Here is a 23,383-nt window from a genome sequence, read left to right as displayed (position 1 = left end):
GAAAAAAAAGGAGGACAGCAACAACGTAAAGAGAGGTGATCTGAGCAATGCAGCGTGCTTGCCTCTGAGATGATGAAAAAGGAAGAGGGAATGATGGACTTCAAAGCGAGAGGAAAAAGAGAAAAAAAAGGCAAACAAACAAAAGAGACAACAGATAAAGGGATTACCAGCCTAAAGGCAAAAATTAGAAAGAGATGGGAATAACAAGAGAGAGAGAGAGAGAGAGAGAGAGAGAGAGAGAGAACGCAAAGAAGCGAGTGATGAGGTGAACATGGAATAAAAGTAAACATTTTTCTATTGCCATCTAATGATTTTTCTTGGACTCTCTTTTTTTACCCTAACTCTCTGAAACATTTCTTCTCTTCCCTCCTCTCTCTTTTTCTTTCCCAATTTCACATTCTCAATCTAACTATCTATCTATCTAGATCTCTTTTGTACGTCCAGATTTTTTGCTTTTCCTCCCTTTTTACTTTTGGTAGTATATTTGAGTAAACACATCTGTCTACGTGCATACATTTGTCATTGGTGATTCTTTTCGCTCTACTTTCTTTCTTTTCTCGTATTTTTTTTTTTGCTTTTTTTTCCCTTCCTGTTTTTGTTTTGTTTCGAATTATGTTTATGCGTATCACTTGTATTTACCTGAAGGAAAACAGAGAAGTTTCTTTCTTTCTGCTTTGACGGATTTTCTGCTTGCAGTGGGCATATTGTTCGTTTCTGTGGATACACAAAGGAAAAGATGTTCACATTCTCCCATCGTCTGCTCATACCGTTTTACCTGGCTCTCAATGCATTCAGCAGTATTACTATTGTCTTCATTAACAAATGGATATTTGAGGATCATGACTTCAGGGGAAGTATTACGCTAACACTGATTCACTTCGTGGTGACCTTTCTCGGTTTATTGTTATCCTTGGCATGTGGTGTTTTTGAACCGAAACGAATTAGCATAATACGTGTTTTGCCATTGAGTATCAGCTTTTGCGGTTTTGTTGTTTTAACAAATATGTCATTGCTATATAATTCTGTTGGTTTTTATCAACTCATTAAGGTTCTTACCACACCCTTACTGGTGGTGATGGAGACATTCATCTACAGACAGACATTCTCCACCAAGATCAAGCTTTCACTTGCGCTAATTTGCATTGGGGTTGCGATAGCAACCGTGACAGACAGTGAAGTGAACCTCACTGGTGTTGTTATTGCTTTGTCAGCACTCTTGGTAACGTGCCAGTATCAAATATGGGTTGGAACAAAGCAAAAGGAACTCGAGTGCGATTCCTGTCAGCTACTATTCTACCAGGCACCTCTCTCTGCTCTTTTGCTTGTACCCATCGCTTACTTTGTTGAGGGGCCCAAATTGATTTATCCTTGTTCAGATACCGTGATGGTCATTTTATTTAGTGGCGTTGTTGCATTCCTTGTAAATATCTCCATTTTTCTTGTTATTGGCAAAACTTCTCCAGTGACGTACAACGTTTTGGGCCACTTCAAGCTTTGTGTCATTCTTTTCTTTGGGTACTTTTTCTTCGGAGGTGACATGAATGTCAAAAAACTTCTCGGGGTCATCCTTACCCTTGCTGGCGTCTTCTGGTACACACATCTTAAAACAGCATCGCGGGCGTTAGAGGAGGAGTCGATTATACAAAAAGATCTGGATAAGGATGACGATAAGATGCGTGTTTAGTACTGTGTTATAGGAGCATAAGGGAAATAGATGGCGAAGGAAAGAAAGAAGGAAGAAAGGTAAAAAAAAAAAAAAAAAATACACGATGAACAGCGTTATACACGTAAATATCATATGAAAAACTGAATGTGTTTAGGTAAAAAAAAAAAAAAAAACGCACGGAGAATTTATGCAGGTGGATCTTCGTAAAAGTATTTGGAGTATCGAACACTACTTGTGAAAAAGATTTTTTATAAAAAGTTTATATATATATATATATATACTCTGTTTTAGTTACCTGCCTTTCACAACTAATATAGGAATCAATTTCTTTTATTTTCCGTACTAAAGTGATGATGATGCAGTGTGAATGTTTTGTCATTTACAGAAGCTGTTTTTTTTTCTTTTTTATGCGATTCCATCAGCAGTTGATAGTTGGGCTGGAAGGGTGCACTTTTCGAACGTACAGGTGTCTTAGTTCCTTGTAGTGATATAGATGCGTATATATATATATATATATATATATTTATTTATTTATTTATATTTATATATGTGTATATACTTGAGTGTGCGTAGTGCATTCACAGTAACTATCATTTTTTTTTTCTTGTTTTGCTTCTTCTGAGGAATAAACTGGGCGTTATCTACGGAACCATAATTTCTGTGTTTTTCTTGTTCTCAGGAGCCATATTGAGCTAGTTCTCTACTGTAATAATCGTTCTTAACCGTATTCCTCGTAAAGTGACTGACCTCTGGGGTGGTGGGGGCAGTTCACTTCAAACTGGAGCGCAATGTCTGATGTTAAATTTGATAGCTTTTTTCCCCCTTATTATTATTATTATCATTATTCTATTTTATTTCCGTTCTTTCTTTCTTTTTTCTTGCAAAAGGAAGCAATGCGGCGGGCACCGGCTGCTGTACAGATGCACTTGGTATGGCAGCTTCGGATGTACCGTACGCCGCTGGGTGGCATGTACTTTGAGGAGCCGCTTCCAAGTTCTCTCTTCGCCTCCCAAGCAAAGGGAGGCATTAGTACTGCACACATTGCACAGAAGCGACCGTCACGGAAAAAGCGGAAGCTCAGTGTTCCACTCACAGCCGAAGGACTGAAGGCGGAGTTACGGAAGCTCACTGAAGAGACTGCGATATACTCTCAGCGCCGCAAGAAGGATGGGGATATTCGTATTGATGATAAACCCCAAGTGGAAGAGAGCCGTCGTGAGATGCAGCAACGGGCACTGAGGAGTGGTGTAGAGACGCCAACTCGCACCGTTACGGAGCGGTCACCTATTCTTGTAGAAAAGGAATTTAATGAGGAGGAGGGAGAAACAGATAGTTGCGTGCTGCCAAAATGTACTGTGCTGGGGAGTGATTTAGATCAAGTGGAGACGGACATGATGCGTGATTATCATCAGCGCGGCAAGGAGCTTCCACAGTTTGACAACATTTACGCAACTTTTGGTTCTGGACGACGGGGTAAAAGTTCATACCATGTCTTTGCAGAGGAGTACCGCCAGCATATGGGTAAAGGTAGGGTTTTGGGAAGAGGAGAGGCAACAGCAAGAACAACAAAAGGTAGTTGGGGTGTTAACTTGTGCTGTAACATACAGCAGGAGGAAGAGAAGGATGTCAACGCCAAGAGCAGTGTCCTTCTCCCCCCAGAAGCAAATCCTCACTTCCCTGTTGAAGTTGATAGTAATGATCTTGAATCTGGAACATCGACAGCAAATTCTCTTTCTGTTGAATCATCTGCGACACATATACTAAGACAGATGAATACTAATACTACTAATACTACTACTACTGATACTTCTTCTTCACTACCTCCGTACGATGCGTACAGACAGAGACCGGCAGATAATTCTTTGCTGGAAATTCGAGGCATTGACTTCTGGGACGACGCGAACAATCGCCAACGGCTTCAGCAGATTACCGATTACGCTGAGGAGGGAAACACACATGACATGATGGCAGAAGGTCCTATGGACACTAGTGAGGTTGGCTATTCGACAGGTAGAGTGCGCAAAGAGACGCTTCTGTACTTTCAAGCTCACCCCATCAATGAGATGATACAGGAACCTTTTGTGCGTATCCGCAGTATTGTATCCGGTGATGCTCAGGCAGTGGCGCAGTTTCCTGCTGGTGATGTTGACACCGATGTAGACCTCCCCGCCTCTCAGGCACGACGTATGGCACGTGAATTAGGTCTTGATCTTATACGTGTGGGGGCAATTCACACAGAGAAGAGTGAAAGACGTGTTGTGGCACTTTGTATTATTGCTGATCACCGAGAGCACATGAGAGATATGATTCGTTTCAAAATACAGAAACTTGGTGTGCAACCACCTCCTACAAAAGAATGCATAGAGGTTCCATTTCGCGGTGGGACACATCCGCATGCTATTCGTTTTAAGAGCATTGGGATTGCAAAACATTTATTGCATGGTCACGCCGTTCGTATTAATTTAACGGATTTTGGAACACCACGAGAGGGATTTCCTGTTTTTCGATCGATTCTGGACGAAGTGACACGACAGACACTACACTTAAAAGCGTATCATACTGCCAGCACTGTCCAAGCAAACTACAACGAGGTCTTTTGCTACTTATACCCATCAACAGGACGATCACCCAAAACTTCTGTTGTACACCCAACGCAGGAGCAGCTGGATGCGGTGCGTGATCGTCGAATTCTTGAAGATGAGCGAGAAATATATTTTGACGACTTGTACAATAAAAAAACAGGGCGTGAACGACTAGCATACTTGCAGAAACTAGAGAATGGAACAGCTTGGGCAGATAAAGATGATGGTCTCTCTCTACAACGTCAACGTGAGATAAAAGTAATGCTTGGATACCTACCGAAGGGTAACAGCGAGATTTACGCTGCACGCGGTGATGTTGACATTCCAGCACCATTCCGTGCAAGTCATCCCACCTCAGTAGAGCGCTGGACACATCCACCAGAAACAAATTTGGAGCAAGCTAGTCGCGGAGCGGCGGCGCTCGGTAAACGTCTCTCTATGTCAGTAAGTGAGATGCACGACCGGCAGGAAACTCCTGATAACCCGACGACTTTGGATCGCTTTTACTACCGGTTGCAAGGCCCAGCATTGGAGGCGGGTGAATTTAAGGAAGCGCTTGGGTTGAAGCGCAACCGCAAGGTCCTGCCGCGGCAAGCCCCTGGTTGGGCGACACTTGGGATGGCAAAGAACCCACCAGAGGAACCAGGGTACGCGGCTAAGTAGGAAAGAAGAAAGAAAGATGGATTTCATCTTGGTTTTTTTTTTTTTTATCCACCTCCATTCTTCGGTTGTCCACTCTTTTTTTTCCTTCTTACTCTGTTATACTCATGTTGTCTTTTTTTTTTCGTTTTTGACCCCTTTCTTCTCTCACCTTTGTTTTTTCTTTACCACTATATATATATATATATATATGATGACAAGGTTTAAGGAAGGAAAACAAACAAACAAACGAACATCGAAACCGTAACCAGCAAAAAATAAACCCAAGAAAAAAAAATCAAATTCAAAGAAAAAATTCTATCAAGGATATCTTCAATGTCTTCAGCAGAAAGCAGCGTGTCAAGTGTGGACAGCCAGCCAGTTCGGGAGGTGGAATATCCTGTTGGCGTGGAAACTGAAGTACCTGACACAAACGGAGGCCTCTTTAAGACAGTGTTGGTCGCCGGAAGCGGTACGCGGCCTGTGAAAGGTGCAGAGGTGAAGGTGCACTACGTGGGAACACTTGAGTCAGACGGGTCAAAGTTTGACAGCAGTCGTGACCGCGGTGATTACTTTGTATTTACACTAGGTCGTGGACAGGTTATTAAAGGATGGGACAAGGGCATTGCCACAATGCGTATTGGTGAGAAGGCGGTGCTTAAATGTAAGCCGGAGTACGGCTACGGAGCGTCTGGTAGCCCGCCGAAGATCCCAGCAAATGCCACACTTTTGTTTGAAGTGGAACTCTTTGACTGGACGCGCGATGAGGACATTTCGGAGGAAAAGGATAAGTCTATCATGAAAAGCATCACTGTTGAAGGTGTTGACTATGAGAAGCCTGGCTATGAATCGACGGTGAAGATTGACCTGCGTGTTTATTCTGGCACACAAGCGGAGGGTAAACTGTTGTGTGAGCGCCTTGGTTGGGAACTTGTTGTGGGAGATACGGAACTTCCACCGCAACTCGAGAAGTGCCTGTCGACAATGCGCAAGCAAGAAGTGGCATCTTTTTGTATCGCCAGCCGTCTTGTGCGGGATTCATGCGAGCCGTTTGGCATCCACGCTGGTGATCAGCTGACGTACATTGTGGAACTGCACGAGCTCACTACGGTGAAGACGTGGCTGTTCAAAGATCAGGCGCGTCTTGACGAGTGCGAGCGGCGTCGACTGGAAGGCAACACGGCGTTCCGTGACGGACGCCTCGACGTTGCGGAGCGGAAGTACCGCCGCGCTCTCGAGTTCGTTGAGTACGACAGCGGCTTCGACGAGGCCACGCAGACTGGCGCCCGCGCCGCCCGTGTTCTGCTCTGGGGTAATCTCGCCCAGGTACTGCTGAACAAGCGGCAGTTTAAGGAGTGCGTCGAGTATTGTAATAAGACACTCGAGGCGGAGAGGGACAACGTGAAGGCGTTGTACCGCCGTGCCAAGGCAAACACTGCATTGGGTGAGTGGGACGATGCAAAGCGCGACCTGGAGCACATTCTCACCCTCAATGCAGAAAACACAGATGCCAAGGTGCTCCTGCAGCACGTGCGTGAACAATGTAAGGCGTACGAGGAGAAGCAGCGGGCTATCTACAAGAAAATGTTCGTCTCGTAATTCCCCTTTAATGATTGTGAAAATACGATAGTAGCAGCACTATCATATTATTATTATTATTATTATTATTATTATTATTATTATTATTATTTTTCATTGAGGTTCACCGCAATTTTTTTTCATCCTACCTATTAGTTCGAGAATTAAAAATTTTTTTTTTTCTTTTTGCTGGATCCTTTCTTGGTTTTCTTTTTTTTTTGTGATGATTATTTGATTTGTATTATATTCCAAACTGGTTTCTTCTTGGATGTTTCTCTTTTTTTTTTTTTACTTCTGTATCTGTGTCCAGATCGTTGCTTTACGCGGATCAAGAGAATCGCACATAGCAGAGAAGAGAGCTAATGGCGGAGGCACGTTTCGCGGTACAGCCCACTGTTGTCTTGCAGCATGTCGGTTTTGAAGTGGATACCAGCAGGAAGCAAACACAGCTTTATGTGAGTAAAAGCGGAATCGTTCTCTATATTCCACATCCTTACTTTATATTTAAGAATATGCGTCGTTCCTTTTGGCACGGTGTGGACAAGGTGCAGTTCGCGTTGTACCCAATCCCACTTTCCGTTGTGACATCCCTCGCCCTTGGGGTATTTGTGTGGGTCCTCAAATCGAAACCTGATGCGTGGATACGTACAAATACCATTTCAGATGTTCTATGGCGTCTTGACGAGAAAAACCCTATATCAAAGCGCATCCCCATGCAGTACCGCATGCCAGTACTTTGTGCAAATTTAGTCATAGGTTGTGTGTCAGCCTTCACGGCAGTGCAACGTTTTCTCCTTCGTCAGGTACTCAAATATAACGGCTATATATATGAGGGAAGCAGAAACCATAGCCGCAAAACACGTATATGGTCATTCATTCTTAAAACGTTCTTTTTCCACCCCCTTAATAAGACTGAGGCATATGAAAGTTGCCTACCGGCACAACCATTGCCAGATTTGGAGTCTACTGTAAAGCGCTTTATGATCTCAGTGGAACCACTCTATGAGGGCAAACCGGATGAATGGAATCGCCTAGTTAAACTCTCCGAGAAGTTTTTGAAAGATGAAGGTCCAAGGTTTCAGCGTATGCTGAAGGTAAAATACATGTTTGCAGAAAATTATATGTCTGACTGGTGGTTAAAATATGTGTATCTTGCCCAGCGTGAAAGTCTCTGCATTAACTCCAACTGGTTTGGAATTCCGTTTGCCAAATACACACCTACTCATCTACAGGCCTCCCGTGCGGCATCATTAATATATAACCTCATCAAGATAAAAAAAAGTCTTGATAGATCTACATTTCCACCGCTATTTGGTGGACTTGTTCCTTTAGACATGTCTCAATATCGTTACGTCTTCAATACTACCCGCCTTCCTGGACGAGAGATGGACGTCTTGACACAGTACGAAGGAATTAAGCATATTGTTGTGATTTACAAGGGTCGTTTCTACCAGCTAGAGGTGCTACACCCACGTACAAATCACCAGCTTTCTCCGTACCAACTGGAGATGGCACTGGAAACCATTCTAAACTCTGACGAAGAGACAGACCCTGTGGAAGCACTTATTCCTGCATTTACCACCGCCCCACGCACGGAATGGGCGGATATTCGTGACAAGCACTTTGTCAACAATGCATATAATGTAAAGCCTCTACGTGTAATAGAGGAATCTATTTTTGTACTTTCCCTTGATGATGTGACACCAAATTCTATTGATGAAAGGAGCTTGTTGTTGTTATGTGGTAATGGCCATAACCGCTGGAGTGACAAAAGTTTCAACCTTGTTGTTACCCCAGATGGTTACTCTGGTGTACATGTGGAACACTCATGGGGTGATGCTCTCACTCTCGCCCATGTGTTGGAGTACTGTTATTTAACAGATGAAACCGGTGAATTATTCGAAAAAGATGGCCATGTAAAGAAACTGGACGAAGACGAACGAGCACTGAAGCAAGGCAAATTTGAAGTCTTCGCTCCCAGCCGCATTCGCTTTACACTTGACAGGGAATTGAAGGTTAGTGTAAATGCTGTACATGAACGGTACTCAAAGGAGGTGAGGGATCTCGATCTTTATGTTTGCCGTTTTGACGAATACGGTAAAAACTTCCCCAAGAAGTTTGGCTGCAGCCCCGATGCATGGGTGCAGATGGCAATGCAGTTGGCATATTTCCGCGATCAGGGACACTTTGATCAGACGTACGAAGCGGCCTCACTGCGTATGTATCGTAAAGGGCGCACAGAAACCATACGTACTGTCAGTAAAGATTCATGTGCCTTTGTGCGGGGGATGGAGAATCCATCTCTGAGTAAGGTGGAAAAAGCGAAGTTGCTGCGAAAAGCATGCGAGAAACATCAACTTTACTCGCGCGACGCTGTGGCTGGCCACGGCGTGGACCGTCACCTCTTTGCTCTTGCCTGCGTCAGCGCCGGCACTGGACACGCGTCAGAGTTTCTTCAGTTGGCACTTCGGCCCAAGTGGAAGCTCAGTACGTCGCAGGTGCTCACACGACAGCTGCCGCCTGAGTACCACACAAACAATAACACCTCACTTTTTGAGACACCCAATGGTGGATTCGGCCCTGTGGCAGACGACGGTTACGGTGTTTGCTACTGTATATATGGCGAGAATTTGCTCTACTTCACTATAACGTCGAAGCATAGCTGTCCGAAAACATCATCCAAAGGGTTTGCAGACCAACTTGTTACTGCCCTGCAGGAGATGGCTGCACTTGGGGGTTAAGGCAAGAAGATGAGTTCTTTTCTTCTTCAGCGAGCGAACAACAATAAATATATCTCTGAACTATGCTAATTACATGGGTGAGTGGCATTACAAGCCTCTTGACTTTTTTTTTCTTATTCCTTTTTCTTTTAACTATTTGCTTCCTCCTTTCCCTCCTCATTTTTTTTTTTTTCAGTATTTCTGAGCGTTTACAAGTGAGTTGGGTGCCTGTGTGTAAGAGTGAGTGAGGATAAAGAGAGTCAGTAAGAGGTGAAAATTGCTGCCAATGGGCACAGTTATCAACACTGTGCTGCACGATGCTCTCCTTTCGCCCTCTCTCCCATGTCAAGGGTATGTGTATGTTTGATTTTTATATTTATATATTTTTTTTCTTTACCTATGTATCTCTGTGTTTCAAAATAATCACAGATCTTGGGGGTGGTGGCAAATATATTTAATGAGTTTGTTTTTCGTTGTTGGATTTTCCAAGTTTCTCATTTTGACACAACGAGAAGTGAAGGTCGAAAAAAAAGAAAAAACAACAATCAATATGAAGCAAAAATGAAATGGTATAATAGTAACTATGCAAACGTGTTCTCAATACAGCAAAGAACTTTTATGAGGCAAATAAAGGGGTGTGTGGGATTACACATCTAAAAGTGATTTGTTACTATCTTCTTTTTTTTTTTTATTGTGTCTTATGTTTATTGCAAGCGAAAGAAAAGAGTCAAAAGAAAGAGAGAAAGAGGGATTGATGATTTCACGAGGGTTCGGGTGCGCAATTTTGTTCATTTTTTTTTTTTTTTTTTATGTGCTATTCTTTTTACTTATTATTAATCGTTTCTTATATCTATTTTGTTTTTCACCTTGCTCCTTAGTTGTTCGTCTCTTTACATCTCTTACCTGTTTTTCAATTAGTTAGAGACTTGCATATGTCATTCTTGACTGAGGAAGAGGAGAGAGTACGAAAGCGCGAGGAGCGAAATCGCACTTCTCGACAGCAAATAATTGAACATGTGAAAAAGAATCTCCTTTACACGGCTTTTGATGTAAAGTGGGTGCCGTATAGTGCGACTTTAGCAGTAGTAGGCCAGTACCCGAACAATCAGGGTGCTATTTCCCTGTTTCAGCTTAACAAGGGCGAACTTCGCGTAGAGCGGGAAATTAAGACTAAAATGCCCATAAAGTGTTGTACATTTGGTCACAACAACGTCCAGCAGCAGTCGGCTATAACAATGTGTGTTGGAGACTTCGCTGGTGGTCTCTCTGTGTGGGACATTGAACATCTCGATGGCGAGCCGATTTTTCACAATGGGCACGCACACGAGAGCATCATAAATGCCGTTGACGGGGCACAGTTTACTGGTCCACCAGAGATTGCTAGCTGTGGGCGAGACGGCTGTGTTAAAGTATGGGACGTGCGTCAGGCAGCAAAACCGGTGGTGTCACTAAATCCAACTGACCCTGCTCACGCACGTGATTGTTGGACTGTGCGTTTTGGAAATAGTTTTGACCCTGATGAGCGTGTCGTAGCTGCTGGCTACGATAATGGGGATGTGAAGCTATTCGACTTGCGCATGCAGAAAATGCTACATGAGTTTAACGTGGGCAACGGTGTGTGCGACTTGGAGTTTGACCGCCCTGACATCAGCATGAACAAACTAATTGTCTCTTCGCTGGAAGGCCGCATCCGCGTGTACGATATGCGCACACTGCACCCAAAACTTGGCTACGCATACGTAGAGGAGCGTGTATCGAACGGTACGGTGTGGTGTACACGAGCGTTACCGCAGAACCGCGAGATCTTTCTCTGCGGCGGCGGTGGTGAACTCACTCTCTGCTGTTATCACTACCCCGCCGAGCGGGTGTTGCGGGATGCGGACGGCACTGCGAAGGGCGTTCCCGGCGCAGTGGCGGAACTCAACCGCGCCAAAGTGGGCGACCAGCCGATCCACGCGCTCGACTGGAACCGCGGGAAGGAGGGATTGCTCGCCTGCGCCTCGTTTGACCAGAGCATCCGCGTCATGCTGGTTACGAAGCTGTCTCTGGTACAGTAGTGAGGAGGAAACAAAAGGAGAAGAAAAAAAAAAGGAGAAAGGAAGGGATCACAGTATACGCCGACGGAAGAGAAACAACAAAAAAAAGCCACGTCACCTATTTTTCATCATAATGTTTTTCTTGTTCTTCTTACATCAGGAAATAGAGAGAGAGAGAGAGAGAGAGAGAGAACAAAAATGGTGGAGAGAAGCATAAGAGAAAAGTAAACGCATGGAAAAAAATAACCAAAGGTATCAATGCTGGAAGTGACGGATGGATTTTCCTTCTCGGTCAACACATTTTCTTCATGGATTTTCTTTTTTTTTCTCTTTTTTCTTTTTTAAATTCCGTATGCTCTCTATCTCTATCTCTCCCTCCTCGAATTAAAAAAAAAAATGCCTTTTTTCTTCTTGTGTTTGTAAAGGAGTTTTCACAGCGCAGGAAATCCGAGAAGTGGAAATAAAAGGAGAAAAGGAAGGTGAAATAATAAAATGGCGAACGTCGATCTTCGCACAAAGACCTTGCGGGATGGTGATTCAGCCGAGGAGTTGTTCCGCGGTGATGGACTTACATACAATGACTTTATCATATTGCCTGGCTTTATTGATTTTGGGGCATCTGATGTGAATGTGTCTGGTCAATTCACTAAAAAGATTCGGTTGCACCTTCCCATTGCTTCATCTCCGATGGACACAGTGACAGAAGGCGAAATGGCTCGTGTAATGGCGTTAATGGGCGGTATTGGTGTTATTCACAACAATTGTACGGTTCAGCAGCAGGTGCAGATGGTACGCAGCGTCAAGATGTTCCGCAATGGCTTCATTATGCGACCCAAATCAGTGGGGCCTGACACACCTATTTCTGTTATTCACGAGATTAGGGCTGAAAAGGGGATAAGTGGCATATTGGTAACGGATAATGGTCAACACAACGGCAAATTACTCGGTATCGTCTGTTCTAAGGACATCGACTTTGTGAAGGATGTGTCAGCACCAGTTTCGCAGTTCATGACGAGGCGTGAAAACATGACAGTGGAACGATATCCTATCAAATTGGAGGAGGCAATGGACGTGCTAAATCGCAGTCGCCATGGCTACTTGCCTGTGCTAAATGACAAGGAGGAGGTTGTTTGTCTTTGCTCCCGCCGTGATGCGGTACGTGCTCGGGACTATCCCAACAGCAGTCTTGATCACAATGGACATTTGCTCTGCGCTGCAGCAACATCTACACGTGATGATGACAAAGCACGCGTCACAGCTCTTGCCGCAGCCGGTATTGATGTTCTCGTGCTGGACAGTTCACAGGGCAACACAATCTATCAGGTTTCATTTATCAAGTGGGTAAAAAAGAACTTTCCGCATTTAGAGGTGGTCGCTGGAAATGTTGTGACACAGGACCAGGCGAAGAACCTAATTGACGCCGGTGCTGATGCCCTCCGCATTGGTATGGGGAGTGGAAGCATTTGTATTACACAGGAGATCCTTGCGTGTGGGCGTCCACAGGCCACGGCGGTGTACAAAGTGAGTCGCTACGCTGCGTCACGCGGGGTTCCATGTGTGGCGGACGGCGGTCTTCGAACTGTGGGCGATATCTGTAAGGGTCTTTCCATTGGTGCAAATACCGTTATGCTTGGCTCGATGCTCGCGGGCACCTCCGAGACACCTGGCAGCTATTTCTTCAAAGACGGTCTGCGCCTTAAGGCATTCCGCGGTATGGGCAGCATTGAGGCCATGACGCAGGGAAAGGAGTCTGGAAAACGCTATCTGTCGGAGAAGGAATCTGTGCAGGTGGCACAGGGTGTGTCAGGCACTGTACTTGACAAGGGGTCGGTGAAGAAACTTCTGGCGTACGTTCACAAGGGGCTGCAGCAGTCAGCACAGGATATTGGTGAGATCAGCTTTGACGCTGTGCGGGAAAAGATGTACCAGGGCCAAGTCTTGTTTAACCGCCGAACCGCCACTGCACAGTCAGAGGGTGGGGTGCATTCATTGCATTCGTACGAGAAAAACTTGTTTGTTTCAAAATTATAAGGTATTTTTCACTCATTTATTCATTAAGTCATTCTATATCACTGTATGCATTTGTGTTTCTGCTTCTGCTTCTGCTGAAATCCCAGGGATATTGTGAGCATAACAGAAGCGAGCTGTGGTGTCATCCGTGTCTTTTTTTTCTCAACCTCATTGCTCTTGTAATATCTACTTACATATGAAGACACCTACAATATACGAATATTGAAGAGACGCAAAATAAACGCGCAGAGGAGCGTCTGTAGTCATGATTCTGAAAGTAAAATAAGAAAGGAGTGTTGGCTTGCGCGTTGACTCTAACATTGGTAGTCTGTGAGAAAAGGAACGGTAATAATGCGTAAGGGGAAAAAAAAAAAGAAAGGAACGGTGACGCGTAAGAGAATTGAACTAATCAAACCAATTAATAATGAGTACATTGTCCCACTCTTTGCCATGCAATTTTCTTCTTCTAACTATGTTTCCTCGTGAAATATGTAGTGAATCGCACTAGTATTTATCTTTCATCTTTTTTTTTTCTTTTTGTTCGCACATCTATACACACACAGGGAGATAGATAGAGGGTGATACAATCTTATTCCAAATAAATTTTGCCGATGCGACTCCGACAGAGGGGTTGCCGAGTTGGAGATGAAACAATTGAACCTCTTCTACGTTCTGAAAATAATGATTTTAATGATGAGAAGGGGGATAAGGGTAGTAAACTATGGGCACCGCTGGCTGCAGTAGCAGAAGCATTCTCGCCCAGTCGCTGGAAATACGAAATAGTGAGTCTTGTGGGAGTAGTTTTAGACGCGCTACCCAACGGGATGACAACATGGCTGTGTCCAAGCTTGCCTAAAGACGAACTACAGATGCTTTCGGCGCTGCACGAGCGTTGGGTTAGACCGTGGAGTGGCACAAATGAAGATATTCATTTGCTTTCGACCCTCTGGACATCTCACTGGCGCTGCATGCATCATGACACACCGCCGCTTAATGAGGACATGTCTTCTGAGCGTTGGAAAGAACTCGGCTTCCAAGGGGTAAACCCCATGACAGACTTCCGTGGCGCCGGTCTGCTTTCGCTCGTACAACTTGTGTATCTCGTCGAGACACATCCACAAGAATGGATTGCCTCTGTTCAAACTCCCAATTACTTGACTGCAGCTGTAGGCATTAATGTGACGATGCGTCTACTTGTTTTATTGCATTTGAATAATGGAGTTAGCTGTCTTGCACCAAAGATACCGGAGAACTACACATTTTGTCGGGCGAGGATAACACTTTCAAAGATGATTTACCACAGCAGTATTGATGAGACTCTGCGCCGGCTTAACGAAGTGTACTGTGCCTGTATGCGAAGACTTCGTCTGGCTTGGGAGTCTTCATCGAAAAACATCATGCTATTCAACTCTCTTCTGGAGACTTGCTTCATCGACGTAAAGAGAATAATAAACTTATCCTCTTCACTTGAGGAGTTTCAAGCGTTGATGTGACCTTGGTTTCATTCTTTGTGTGCGTGCAAATTTCCAATTCCGTACAATATATACGTTTTTGTTCGTGTTTTTATTTCTCTGTATTATGCTTATTGGTCGATTTGTTTGCATGCGTGAGTGATAGGGAAATAGGTTTTTTTTTTTTTTTTTTTTTATTTCCCCAGCCAAAACTACTTTATTTTTCTTTTTATGTGATTCTTACTTTTAAAAAGAAATTGTATTCAAGACATATTTACGCCAATAGCGGTTTCATATCTTTCGATCATTGAAACTACGGTGAAGCAGTTTCCTTTCCTATTCTTTGGCATGAACCTACGTTTTTTTTGTGGTTGTGGTTGGTGATGTTATTTTCTTTTTCTTCCTACCGTAGCTGATGTTCGTGTACTGACTGATGTTTACATCACATCGGTTTTGTGTTAGTGTGATGTGTTAACTATCACGATTCTCGCTGCGGTGTGCTGCGGTTGTTTCCATTACGAGTGTCACCTCGCAAGGTTTCTTTCTGCTGCTCAGTATCGGGTGCGTCTCTTTTCGCTCTCCCCAACATGCTGTTATCACAGACGGCGTTGTCACAGGTGGGGCACAGCGCCATCTCGACACCCATGTGGGATGGGTTTGCTGCTGCTGCTGTTCCCAAGGAGGGTACATCAGCCCGTACAGGAGCTGCGACTTCTAAGCGGTATTGTGCAGTTGTGTGTCATTGCAAGATTGTTGTGATCATTGTCAATACCATTGCTACCTTTTCTAAAACTCACAGTACGAATGACGCAAGCTTGTTTTTTTTCATTTGCTTCCCTTTCATACACCGAGTGCTGGATGCGTTGGGAATAAATCTTTTCTAAAGATGTATACTTCTTGTGTGCTGTTTTTTTTTTTTTTTTTTCGTTAATTCATTTCTGCCTTTTTTTTTCTTCTTCTTCTTCTTATTATTATTATTATTATTATTATTATTATTATTATTATTATTATTATTATTATTATTATTATTATTAAAATATCTTTTAGAATTTTACAGGTAACGATACATACGTAGGTGATTCTAATATTTTTTTGCTGGAGACATATATATCTATATATATCTTTCTATATCTACAGAAAGAGAGAGAGAGATAACTATATTTGAATGGACCCATTATCTAGAGAGGATAGCACTCCACTTTCGGCCTCATACTATCGGGGTTTTTTTGACGCGCAACAGCGACGCCCAACAAAGAATGTAGAGCCCACAGTAGGACAGGCGTTTGGTGGAGCTCTTTTTGCAGCTCTCCCTCTTGCTGCTGTCTATTTTTTCTTCATGCGGCGAAGGGCGGGTGCTGCCACTGCTGCAGGTGTGCCTGGGGCGAAACCAACAGGTTTCATGGCCAACCTGATGGAGGCAATGCAGAAACAGATGAACCCGATGGGTATAAAGAATTTTCGTGTAGAAGTGAAGGACACAAAGTTCAAGGACGTAATTGGTGTGCCAGAAGCACTGGAGGAGGTGCAGCAATACGTCAACTTTCTCAAGACACCGGAACGTTTCACGCGGCTGGGCGGCAGGCTGCCAAAGGGTTGTATTCTCACTGGTCAGCCTGGAACCGGCAAAACACTGCTCGCGAAGGCGGTTGCCGGAGAGGCAGGTGTACCGTTCTTCACATGTAGCGGTGCAGACTTCATTGAGGTGTACGCTGGCTCAGGCCCGAAGCGGGTGCGTGAACTGTTTGCTGCTGCAAAACAGGAGGCGCCGTCGGTGATTTTTGTGGACGAGATTGATGCGGTCGGTTCGCGCAGTAATGGTCAGGGTACAATGGGTTTGAGTTCCGAGGAGAACCGCACAGTCAATCAGCTTCTCGCAGAGCTTGATGGTCTACAGGCAAACGAGGCCGTCGTTGTATTCGCCGCCACAAACTTCCCGGAAAACCTTGATAAGGCACTTTTGCGTGAAGGGCGTTTTGATCGTAAAGTTGAGGTGCCAATGCCTGATCTAAAAGCAAGAGAAGACCTATTCGAGCACTACTTGCGACGCGTTGTCACGTCTAACCCGACAAACAAAGCGCAGCGACTAGCTACCCTTACACCTGGTGTGTCACCAGCCACAATATCGGCTATAGTTAATGAGGCCGCTCTCGCAGCAGCTGTACAGGGGGAAATGGAGGTAACAGAACGAACACTTCTTCCCGCAGTTGACGACGTTCTTGTTGGCAAAAAGCACCGTAGTCGAATGACTGAGGCCGCAGCCCACCGTGTTGCCCTTCATGAAAGTGGTCATACATTAGTTGCATGGTTGCTGCCACAGCAATCAGACGTTATCAAGGTTTCAATTACACCAAGAGGTCCAGCAGCTGGGTTCACTCAACAAGTCGGAAAAGAGGTATTTGACATGCCTACTGATGTCTCACTTTTCACGGACCTCTGTGTAATGTTAGGGGGTCGACTCGCAGAGTCCACACGGTACTCTGAACTTACAACTGGTGCCCAGGATGATTTGCAACGCGCAACCAAAACAGCCATACGTGAATTTCTTGCTTTTGGCATGTCACAGCATGTTGGCCTTCTCGCATATGAGCCACAGAGGTTAGACGAGGGACGTATGTATCAGAAGCACTCTGAGAAAACCCAGACAATAGCTGAGGAAGAAGCTGCGCGGCTAGTTGATACTGCGTATTGCTTCACACAAAAGCTCATAGCAGATCATAAGGAGACACTGCACCGAGTTGCAGATGCGCTTTTCACTAAGAAGGACCTTCTGAAGGAAGATCTTGAGTCCCTATTGGGACCGCGTGGTGCAGTGCGTTTGACACAAGAAGCAGAGAATGCCCTTGCTAAATTTATGCGAAGATCAGAAGAACAAAGAGTGAAGGTACAGGGTGCTGCATGCTGAGATACAGTAGTGCTTCTTATAGTATTTTCGTTATACACTCTTGTGTGCACTCTTTCGTCTGCACTTCTTCACGGATTTCTCTTGTTTTTTTTTTTTTTTTCTTTGGTTTCCTTTCTCCTCTTGTGACTATTCTTCTGTATCTTCTGTATCTTTCTTTTCTAAAATATTGGCCGTTCTGAACACTCTTACTTTTTTTTTCTTATTTCGTTCTATTATTGTATGAATTTGAAGATGTGGTTCCTCTGCCGCAATGGATGAAAAAAACAGAGACGGCACACCAGAGTTGTCTCAAGTTGCACCATTTGATATGAATTGGAGCGAGCACGTACTGGTGCACCGTGGAAGTCACAGCTGTTTCTACAAGGTATATTGGAAGGAAAAAGATCTCTGGCTTGGATTAAAAGAAGAAGAATGTATAGATCCTCAAGCTGTTGTGAGGACAATACAAACCATTAAGCGTTTGCATTCAAACTTTATTCTTCACTACTACCATGCTTTTGTTGATGGTGATAAGACTGTTGTGCTGCTGACTGAGCTGATGGACTATGCCCTCAAAGACCTGCATCGCCAGGACAACCGACATCATCATCGATTCACGGAGAGACAGATGAAAGCTGTTGCATTTCTAACACTGCACGCATTGGCAGATCTACATGACCGGTTCTGCATGGTGCACGGGGATGTAAGTCCTTCGAACATTCTTTTACGATTATCAGGGGAATTAAAACTTGGGGATTTGTCTAGCGCGATGTCTGTGTATGCGCCTGTCGAGTACTTTTCTGGTACTATTTTTTATACTGCCATTGAGGTCTTGAAAGATCGGCAACTGGCTTCCAGTCCAAGCAGCGATATATGGGCTCTTGGGGTAACATTATACCAATGTATAAATGGTGATCATCCAGTTTGCAAAACAAGCAATGATGATTTCTGGTCATTTTTATCGGCGATGGAGTTTGCAATGAAGACGAAGCAGCAACCTATGTCTTTGTCACATTATAGCAATAATTTTCATAACTTCATAACCTCCATGCTTCAATGGGACCCTGCGCTGCGGCCCACAGCTCGTTCGCTGCTGAGCCATACCTGGTTTTCGAATTTTACCATCGTTGATGCCCAACAAGAGTTACACTTGATGACTGCTTGATATCCTCGTTTCTTTCTTTCTTTCTCTCTCACCATGTGTGTGTGTGTGTGTGTGTGTGTGTGTGTGTGTGTGTTTATATATGAATGTATGAGTCTCTGTTTCTCTGCTCTTGGTGAGAATTCATATCACATACCAATACCTGATTTCTGTTTTACTACACTTTTTTTTTTATTTTCTCACTTTCTGCACCTGTTTATTTCTTAAGGTACACAAGTAAAGTATGAAGAGCAGAGCAATTATCAATGCGGGTGGGCAGAGGTTCGAGACATTTTTCTCTACTCTTCAGCGCTTTCCTAACACGGCATTCGCAAAAATGTTTCCGCTGCCTCCTTCTGGGCGCAGAAGTCGGGAGTTCTTCCTAGATGTTACTCCTCAGGTGTTTGAGTGTGTACTGAGTTTTTTACGAACAAATCAGATAAGTCTACCGAGAGACAATGAGCAGGTACGAGCAGAACTTGTTCACTCTTTGAATGATTGGGGACTCCTTGAGCACGCATTTCCAGCGTCAAACCAAACTGATGCTTCCAACTTGCATTCCGTACAGTTACCTGATATATGTATTGTGCAGATTTGTGATCATATGCAACATGATCAAGGCGTTAAACGACATGCACTCACCATTACATATGGTGCAGACGGATTTCAACTACGTTCGCTCACACAACGCATTCGCCGTGATCTCGAGAGACAACTTTCTTCCACTTATTGGCAGTGCTATCAGACAAATGAGCGGGCAGCCTTCTTTGTGACAACAAAGGTGGCCAACGGAACAGCAGATCTTCTAACAACTTCTGTGACTCAGCAGTTAATTGAGCACACAGAATCAATAGGGTATTCCTTGGTTTCTTCTTATGTGACGCTAAGCCCTGATGTGGTACACACCAGTGTGCGTATGCTTATTCACAATTTTACCTTCCGACGCACACATCAAACTGCATTGGAATCGAGTGATATGTTAACACTGAGTGAAGATGACACCATTGAAACACATGAAAACATTACTCCACTTCGTGTGGGTCCACAGAGACACTCATCAACAGGAGATCAGTCTATTCCACCAAATAATATCAGAGCAGCAGACATATGGACATAATCCTGGCAAGAATATTAAGGGGTGTACGTTTGCAGCTACAGTGAACTGTTGTTTATACTACATTGTTAAATATTTGTCTTTTCCTTTTTTGTCTGATGCCGAAACTCTTTGGCGTTTTTTCTTTCCTTCATTTCATTACTTTTCAAAAGATTCTTAAAAAGAGAAAAGGCTACAAAGAATGCGCGTAAATCATATTTACGTGTTCCAACCTATGTCAGTTGGGGTTCTGCATCTTTCAATCGTTATGATGACGTTTCTGCTAGCGATTGCGGTTACCGCGTCGCATGAACCACGCTTCCACGTGCGTCCACCCACCAATTGGATCAACGACCCCAACGGGCCTTACCGTGACCCCATCACAAAACAGATGCACCTGTACATGCAGTACAATCCGCACGACTCGGTGTGGGGAAGTATAAATTGGTACCACTTCACCTCGATGGATTATGTGAAGTGGCAGGATCAAGGCATTGCACTAAAGAATGATAATGAATACGATCGCGGAGGTGCGTACAGTGGATCCATCACGGATGGCGATTATGGGTCACCTGTTGTAATGTATACGTGTGCTGCAGATGGTGACGTGCAGCGACAATGCATTGCTTTGCCACCCAAGGAAGATGTTCAATCTGGTGGCAAACGTTCGCTCAACTCGTTTGTTAAGCTTCCCACAAATCCTGTATTGACAGAGAATGATGTACCTGGCCTTATTGGTCTGAACCACTTTCGTGACCCCACGAACTTCTGGGTGAACCCTGATAACACATCAGAGTGGCTGGTAGCTTTTGTAGCCAGTGTTAATAATTCAGCTGGTGTACCTGAAGCGCAGGTTGTTGTTTTCGCTACCAGTGATCCCAATTTTCGTTCAGACTTCCGATTCTCACATGCCATTTGGGAAAATTCATTCGAATTTGATAGCATGCTTGAATGTCCAGACTTTTTCAAACTGGGAGATGAATACTATTTGAAGGTGTCAACAATGATCAGTGGTCAGGACTACTGGGTGTATGGTTACTATATGAAGAATCCTGATAATAAAACGATCTACCTCGAGGACTTTGCTCGCGGCCGGACATACGTCGACTACGGCAGATGGTATGCATCCAAGCAGAATTATGATCCCATTCTCAATCGCATTATTTTGTGGGGTTGGATCCCTGAAGAGGACACGGAAGCTGCAATGAAGACTCGTGGGTGGTCTGGTGCAATAGACATGCCTCGTAACGTCGAGTACGATGCTACTGCCCAAAAGTTAAAAACCTACCCCATGCCGGAGCTCGCCAAGTTGCGTCTCTATACTACAACGAGTGATGTTGAAATCGGGGTGAACGAGGTAAAAGTGTATAACGCCAGTGCCCCGCTGCACTATGAAATGGTGGTGGATTTTGTAATACCTGAGGGATTCACTAACAACCCAGCGGAGAACACAGACACCGTCCCATCCTTTGGTGTACTCGTACGCTACAGGGATAGCAACACATACACTCGATTCGCTGTGACGATGCCTCCGACTGCAAATATGGGGGTGGGGTTTGATCAAAAAGGAAAGGTGTTGGCCGTGTACGGGTATGGAGAAAAAGCGGCGTGCGCTGATGAGTGCAATCGCGATCGTCGTTGTGTCGCATGGACGGTGGTAGATACAGCAGAAGACCCGGCTGTGTGGAGGTGTACACTTATGAGTACCTATGGTGACGTTGTTGCCGCTAATAACTCTGCCACAACAGGTCGTGTGTGGGAACCCATTCTTCTTCTGGACCGAAGCAAATCCGGCACGACTGGATTCCACGAAACCTGGGTCGGCCGAGCTCCACTCGTTGGAGATGGCACAAGGGTACAGCTGCGAGTATTTGTGGATGACACCATCGTTCAGGTCTTCAAGGACGGCGGCCTGGAGTCGCTGACGGGTCGTGTTTACGTTCCCAATGACTATTCTGGAGTTGCCCTCTTCTCCCACAATATAAACTCACCACTCTCGGCCAGAGTCTCTTTCTACGAGATGGATACTGTACATGAATCGGATGCAGCGTGGCATACAGCAGGATCACACCTTATTAAAGTAATGCTTTTGGTAGTTACTCTTCACACCGTATTACCGCTGCTTCTTTTTTGAATTATAAATGAAAAAGAAAAATAAATGAAATAAAAATATAACCGTAGAGACGAAAAGAAAACACATGCACTTTATTTATTTTTATCTTTTAATTGATGTACGAGCGAACAGAAAATATGGACATTGTGCACGTGCCAAAGAAAAAAAAAAAGGTGTGTGGGTGAGTGCACCCTCTCTGTTTCTTGTTTTTCGTAAAGGCTTGGGAAAAACATTTCTAGGTACGTTGAGGTGGATACCGTCATCAAAATATATTCCTTTTTTCTTTTTCCTTAGTAGAGATAGTGAACGTATATATTTCTTTTTTTACTTTTTTTTTATGTTTATTTGATGAATTAAAGCAAGCGGTATTTAGCAGATTTTTTAATGGAGAGACTGCGGAAGAAAAAAGTAGAAAATGAATTTAATTGATAAAACGCATTATTTTTTTTTTTTCCTGATATCTTGTGAAAATAATGGTAGAATCTTATTATTTATTATGCAAATAATTTTAATACTGGCAATAAATGTCTTTCATATTTATTTTTGTTCATATTTACAGTCTGCAAATGTAGGTTTTTAAAGACCCACCCAACCGAACCCACACTGTCTCGAACGAAAGGCGGGTTAAAAGGACTTCTCAGCACTTACGTTTCGTCAGTTCTGTTATTTACTTGGTAAAAAACAACGGGAAAAATTATTGGGATGTATTTGTGAAAACGGGGAATACAGGGTTTACCCAGACAAAGTCAAAAATAGTTGTTTCTCCTTTTTTTTTTCTTTCTTACAAATATTGCCATTATTTCTTACTCTAAGAGTGTTTTGTTTGTTGTTGCCTTTATTCTTTTTTTTTTTCGTTTCTCTATTCTTTTTTCTCTCGCCCACAAGTTGTCGCAGAAAAGGTATTGCAATTCTGGTGTTTGCATGGGGGCTGGTGAAATTGCCATTCTCTTTCTACGACGCTGCGGCATTCTCCGGAATTGTGTGTGGGTATTTACTCCCAACTGTATATATTTTTCCTAGGGTCGATGAAATCGTGAACTCCCCACGTTAATTTACCAGCGTTGCGGAAAAGACTTAATAGGAGTCTGCGCTACGGTGCTGGGGCGAAGAGGGAAGTGAAATAAAGTGAGTGGACAGACCTCATATTGCAAAGAATTCTCAGTGTGCTTCTGCATGCGAATTCCAAACATTAATAATGCAGAAAAACAACGCAAACATCAAGGAAGAGATTTGATACAGGGTTAAGAGGGAAAATGAAAGAAATAATACTGTAACATTGCGAAAATAGTTTGTGACCAATATTATTTTTATGGTTATTTCTTCCCATGGTTTCTGCTGATGCAGAGCTCGTTTTTTTTATTATTATTATTGGTTATTCAAACAAATGTTGGATGATTGGAGAATATTGGATAGGATACCCTTTCTAGTGATCTACACTCATCGTCATTGATATGGATTTTAATGTGCGAGTAA

General features: G+C 43.8%; 11 protein-coding genes across 11 annotated transcripts; all 11 read left to right on the top strand.

The window, feature by feature from the left end:
• Positions 1-736: 736 nt before the first annotated feature.
• TM35_000031100 (solute carrier family 35, member E3) lies at positions 737-1,684 on the top strand (the record flags this gene model as incomplete). The annotated part of the gene is made up of 1 exon (XM_029021877.1): positions 737-1,684. One exon carries the CDS (start codon positions 737-739, stop codon positions 1,682-1,684), a length of 948 nt encoding a protein of 315 aa, XP_028886423.1.
• An 875-nt stretch (positions 1,685-2,559) lies between these two features.
• Positions 2,560-4,911, top strand: TM35_000031090 (uncharacterized protein; the record flags this gene model as incomplete). Its single annotated transcript, XM_029021876.1, has 1 exon — positions 2,560-4,911. The coding sequence occupies one exon, from the start codon at positions 2,560-2,562 to the stop codon at positions 4,909-4,911; it is 2,352 nt and encodes a 783-aa protein (XP_028886422.1).
• A 312-nt stretch (positions 4,912-5,223) lies between these two features.
• TM35_000031080 (peptidylprolyl isomerase) lies at positions 5,224-6,486 on the top strand (the record flags this gene model as incomplete). The annotated part of the gene is made up of 1 exon (XM_029021875.1): positions 5,224-6,486. The coding sequence occupies one exon, from the start codon at positions 5,224-5,226 to the stop codon at positions 6,484-6,486; it is 1,263 nt and encodes a 420-aa protein (XP_028886421.1).
• A 341-nt stretch (positions 6,487-6,827) lies between these two features.
• Positions 6,828-9,206, top strand: TM35_000031070 (choline/carnitine O-acyltransferase; the record flags this gene model as incomplete). Its single annotated transcript, XM_029021874.1, has 1 exon — positions 6,828-9,206. The coding sequence occupies one exon, from the start codon at positions 6,828-6,830 to the stop codon at positions 9,204-9,206; it is 2,379 nt and encodes a 792-aa protein (XP_028886420.1).
• A 911-nt stretch (positions 9,207-10,117) lies between these two features.
• Positions 10,118-11,242, top strand: TM35_000031060 (uncharacterized protein; the record flags this gene model as incomplete). The annotated part of the gene is made up of 1 exon (XM_029021873.1): positions 10,118-11,242. One exon carries the CDS (start codon positions 10,118-10,120, stop codon positions 11,240-11,242), a length of 1,125 nt encoding a protein of 374 aa, XP_028886419.1.
• A 471-nt stretch (positions 11,243-11,713) lies between these two features.
• TM35_000031050 (inosine-5-monophosphate dehydrogenase) lies at positions 11,714-13,252 on the top strand (the record flags this gene model as incomplete). Its single annotated transcript, XM_029021872.1, has 1 exon — positions 11,714-13,252. The coding sequence occupies one exon, from the start codon at positions 11,714-11,716 to the stop codon at positions 13,250-13,252; it is 1,539 nt and encodes a 512-aa protein (XP_028886418.1).
• Positions 13,253-13,842: 590 nt separating this feature from the next.
• On the top strand, positions 13,843-14,724 carry TM35_000031040 (ELMO domain-containing protein 2; the record flags this gene model as incomplete). The annotated part of the gene is made up of 1 exon (XM_029021871.1): positions 13,843-14,724. The coding sequence occupies one exon, from the start codon at positions 13,843-13,845 to the stop codon at positions 14,722-14,724; it is 882 nt and encodes a 293-aa protein (XP_028886417.1).
• A 1,123-nt stretch (positions 14,725-15,847) lies between these two features.
• On the top strand, positions 15,848-17,584 carry TM35_000031030 (ATP-dependent zinc metallopeptidase; the record flags this gene model as incomplete). The annotated part of the gene is made up of 1 exon (XM_029021870.1): positions 15,848-17,584. One exon carries the CDS (start codon positions 15,848-15,850, stop codon positions 17,582-17,584), a length of 1,737 nt encoding a protein of 578 aa, XP_028886416.1.
• Positions 17,585-17,834: 250 nt separating this feature from the next.
• On the top strand, positions 17,835-18,728 carry TM35_000031020 (protein kinase; the record flags this gene model as incomplete). Its single annotated transcript, XM_029021869.1, has 1 exon — positions 17,835-18,728. The coding sequence occupies one exon, from the start codon at positions 17,835-17,837 to the stop codon at positions 18,726-18,728; it is 894 nt and encodes a 297-aa protein (XP_028886415.1).
• Positions 18,729-18,948: 220 nt separating this feature from the next.
• TM35_000031010 (potassium voltage-gated channel) lies at positions 18,949-19,821 on the top strand (the record flags this gene model as incomplete). The annotated part of the gene is made up of 1 exon (XM_029021868.1): positions 18,949-19,821. The coding sequence occupies one exon, from the start codon at positions 18,949-18,951 to the stop codon at positions 19,819-19,821; it is 873 nt and encodes a 290-aa protein (XP_028886414.1).
• Positions 19,822-19,999: 178 nt separating this feature from the next.
• TM35_000031000 (beta-fructofuranosidase-like protein) lies at positions 20,000-21,931 on the top strand (the record flags this gene model as incomplete). Its single annotated transcript, XM_029021867.1, has 1 exon — positions 20,000-21,931. One exon carries the CDS (start codon positions 20,000-20,002, stop codon positions 21,929-21,931), a length of 1,932 nt encoding a protein of 643 aa, XP_028886413.1.
• Between the last annotated feature and the right edge of the window lie 1,452 nt (positions 21,932-23,383).

Source organism: Trypanosoma theileri, assembly GCF_002087225.1.
Source record: "Trypanosoma theileri isolate Edinburgh chromosome Unknown TM35_Tth_3_V1, whole genome shotgun sequence".
In the NCBI taxonomy this organism is placed as follows: Eukaryota; Euglenozoa; class Kinetoplastea; order Trypanosomatida; family Trypanosomatidae; genus Trypanosoma; species Trypanosoma theileri.
The sequence above is the reverse complement of the archived record's forward strand: the minus strand, read 5'-3'. Positions and strand labels throughout refer to the sequence as shown.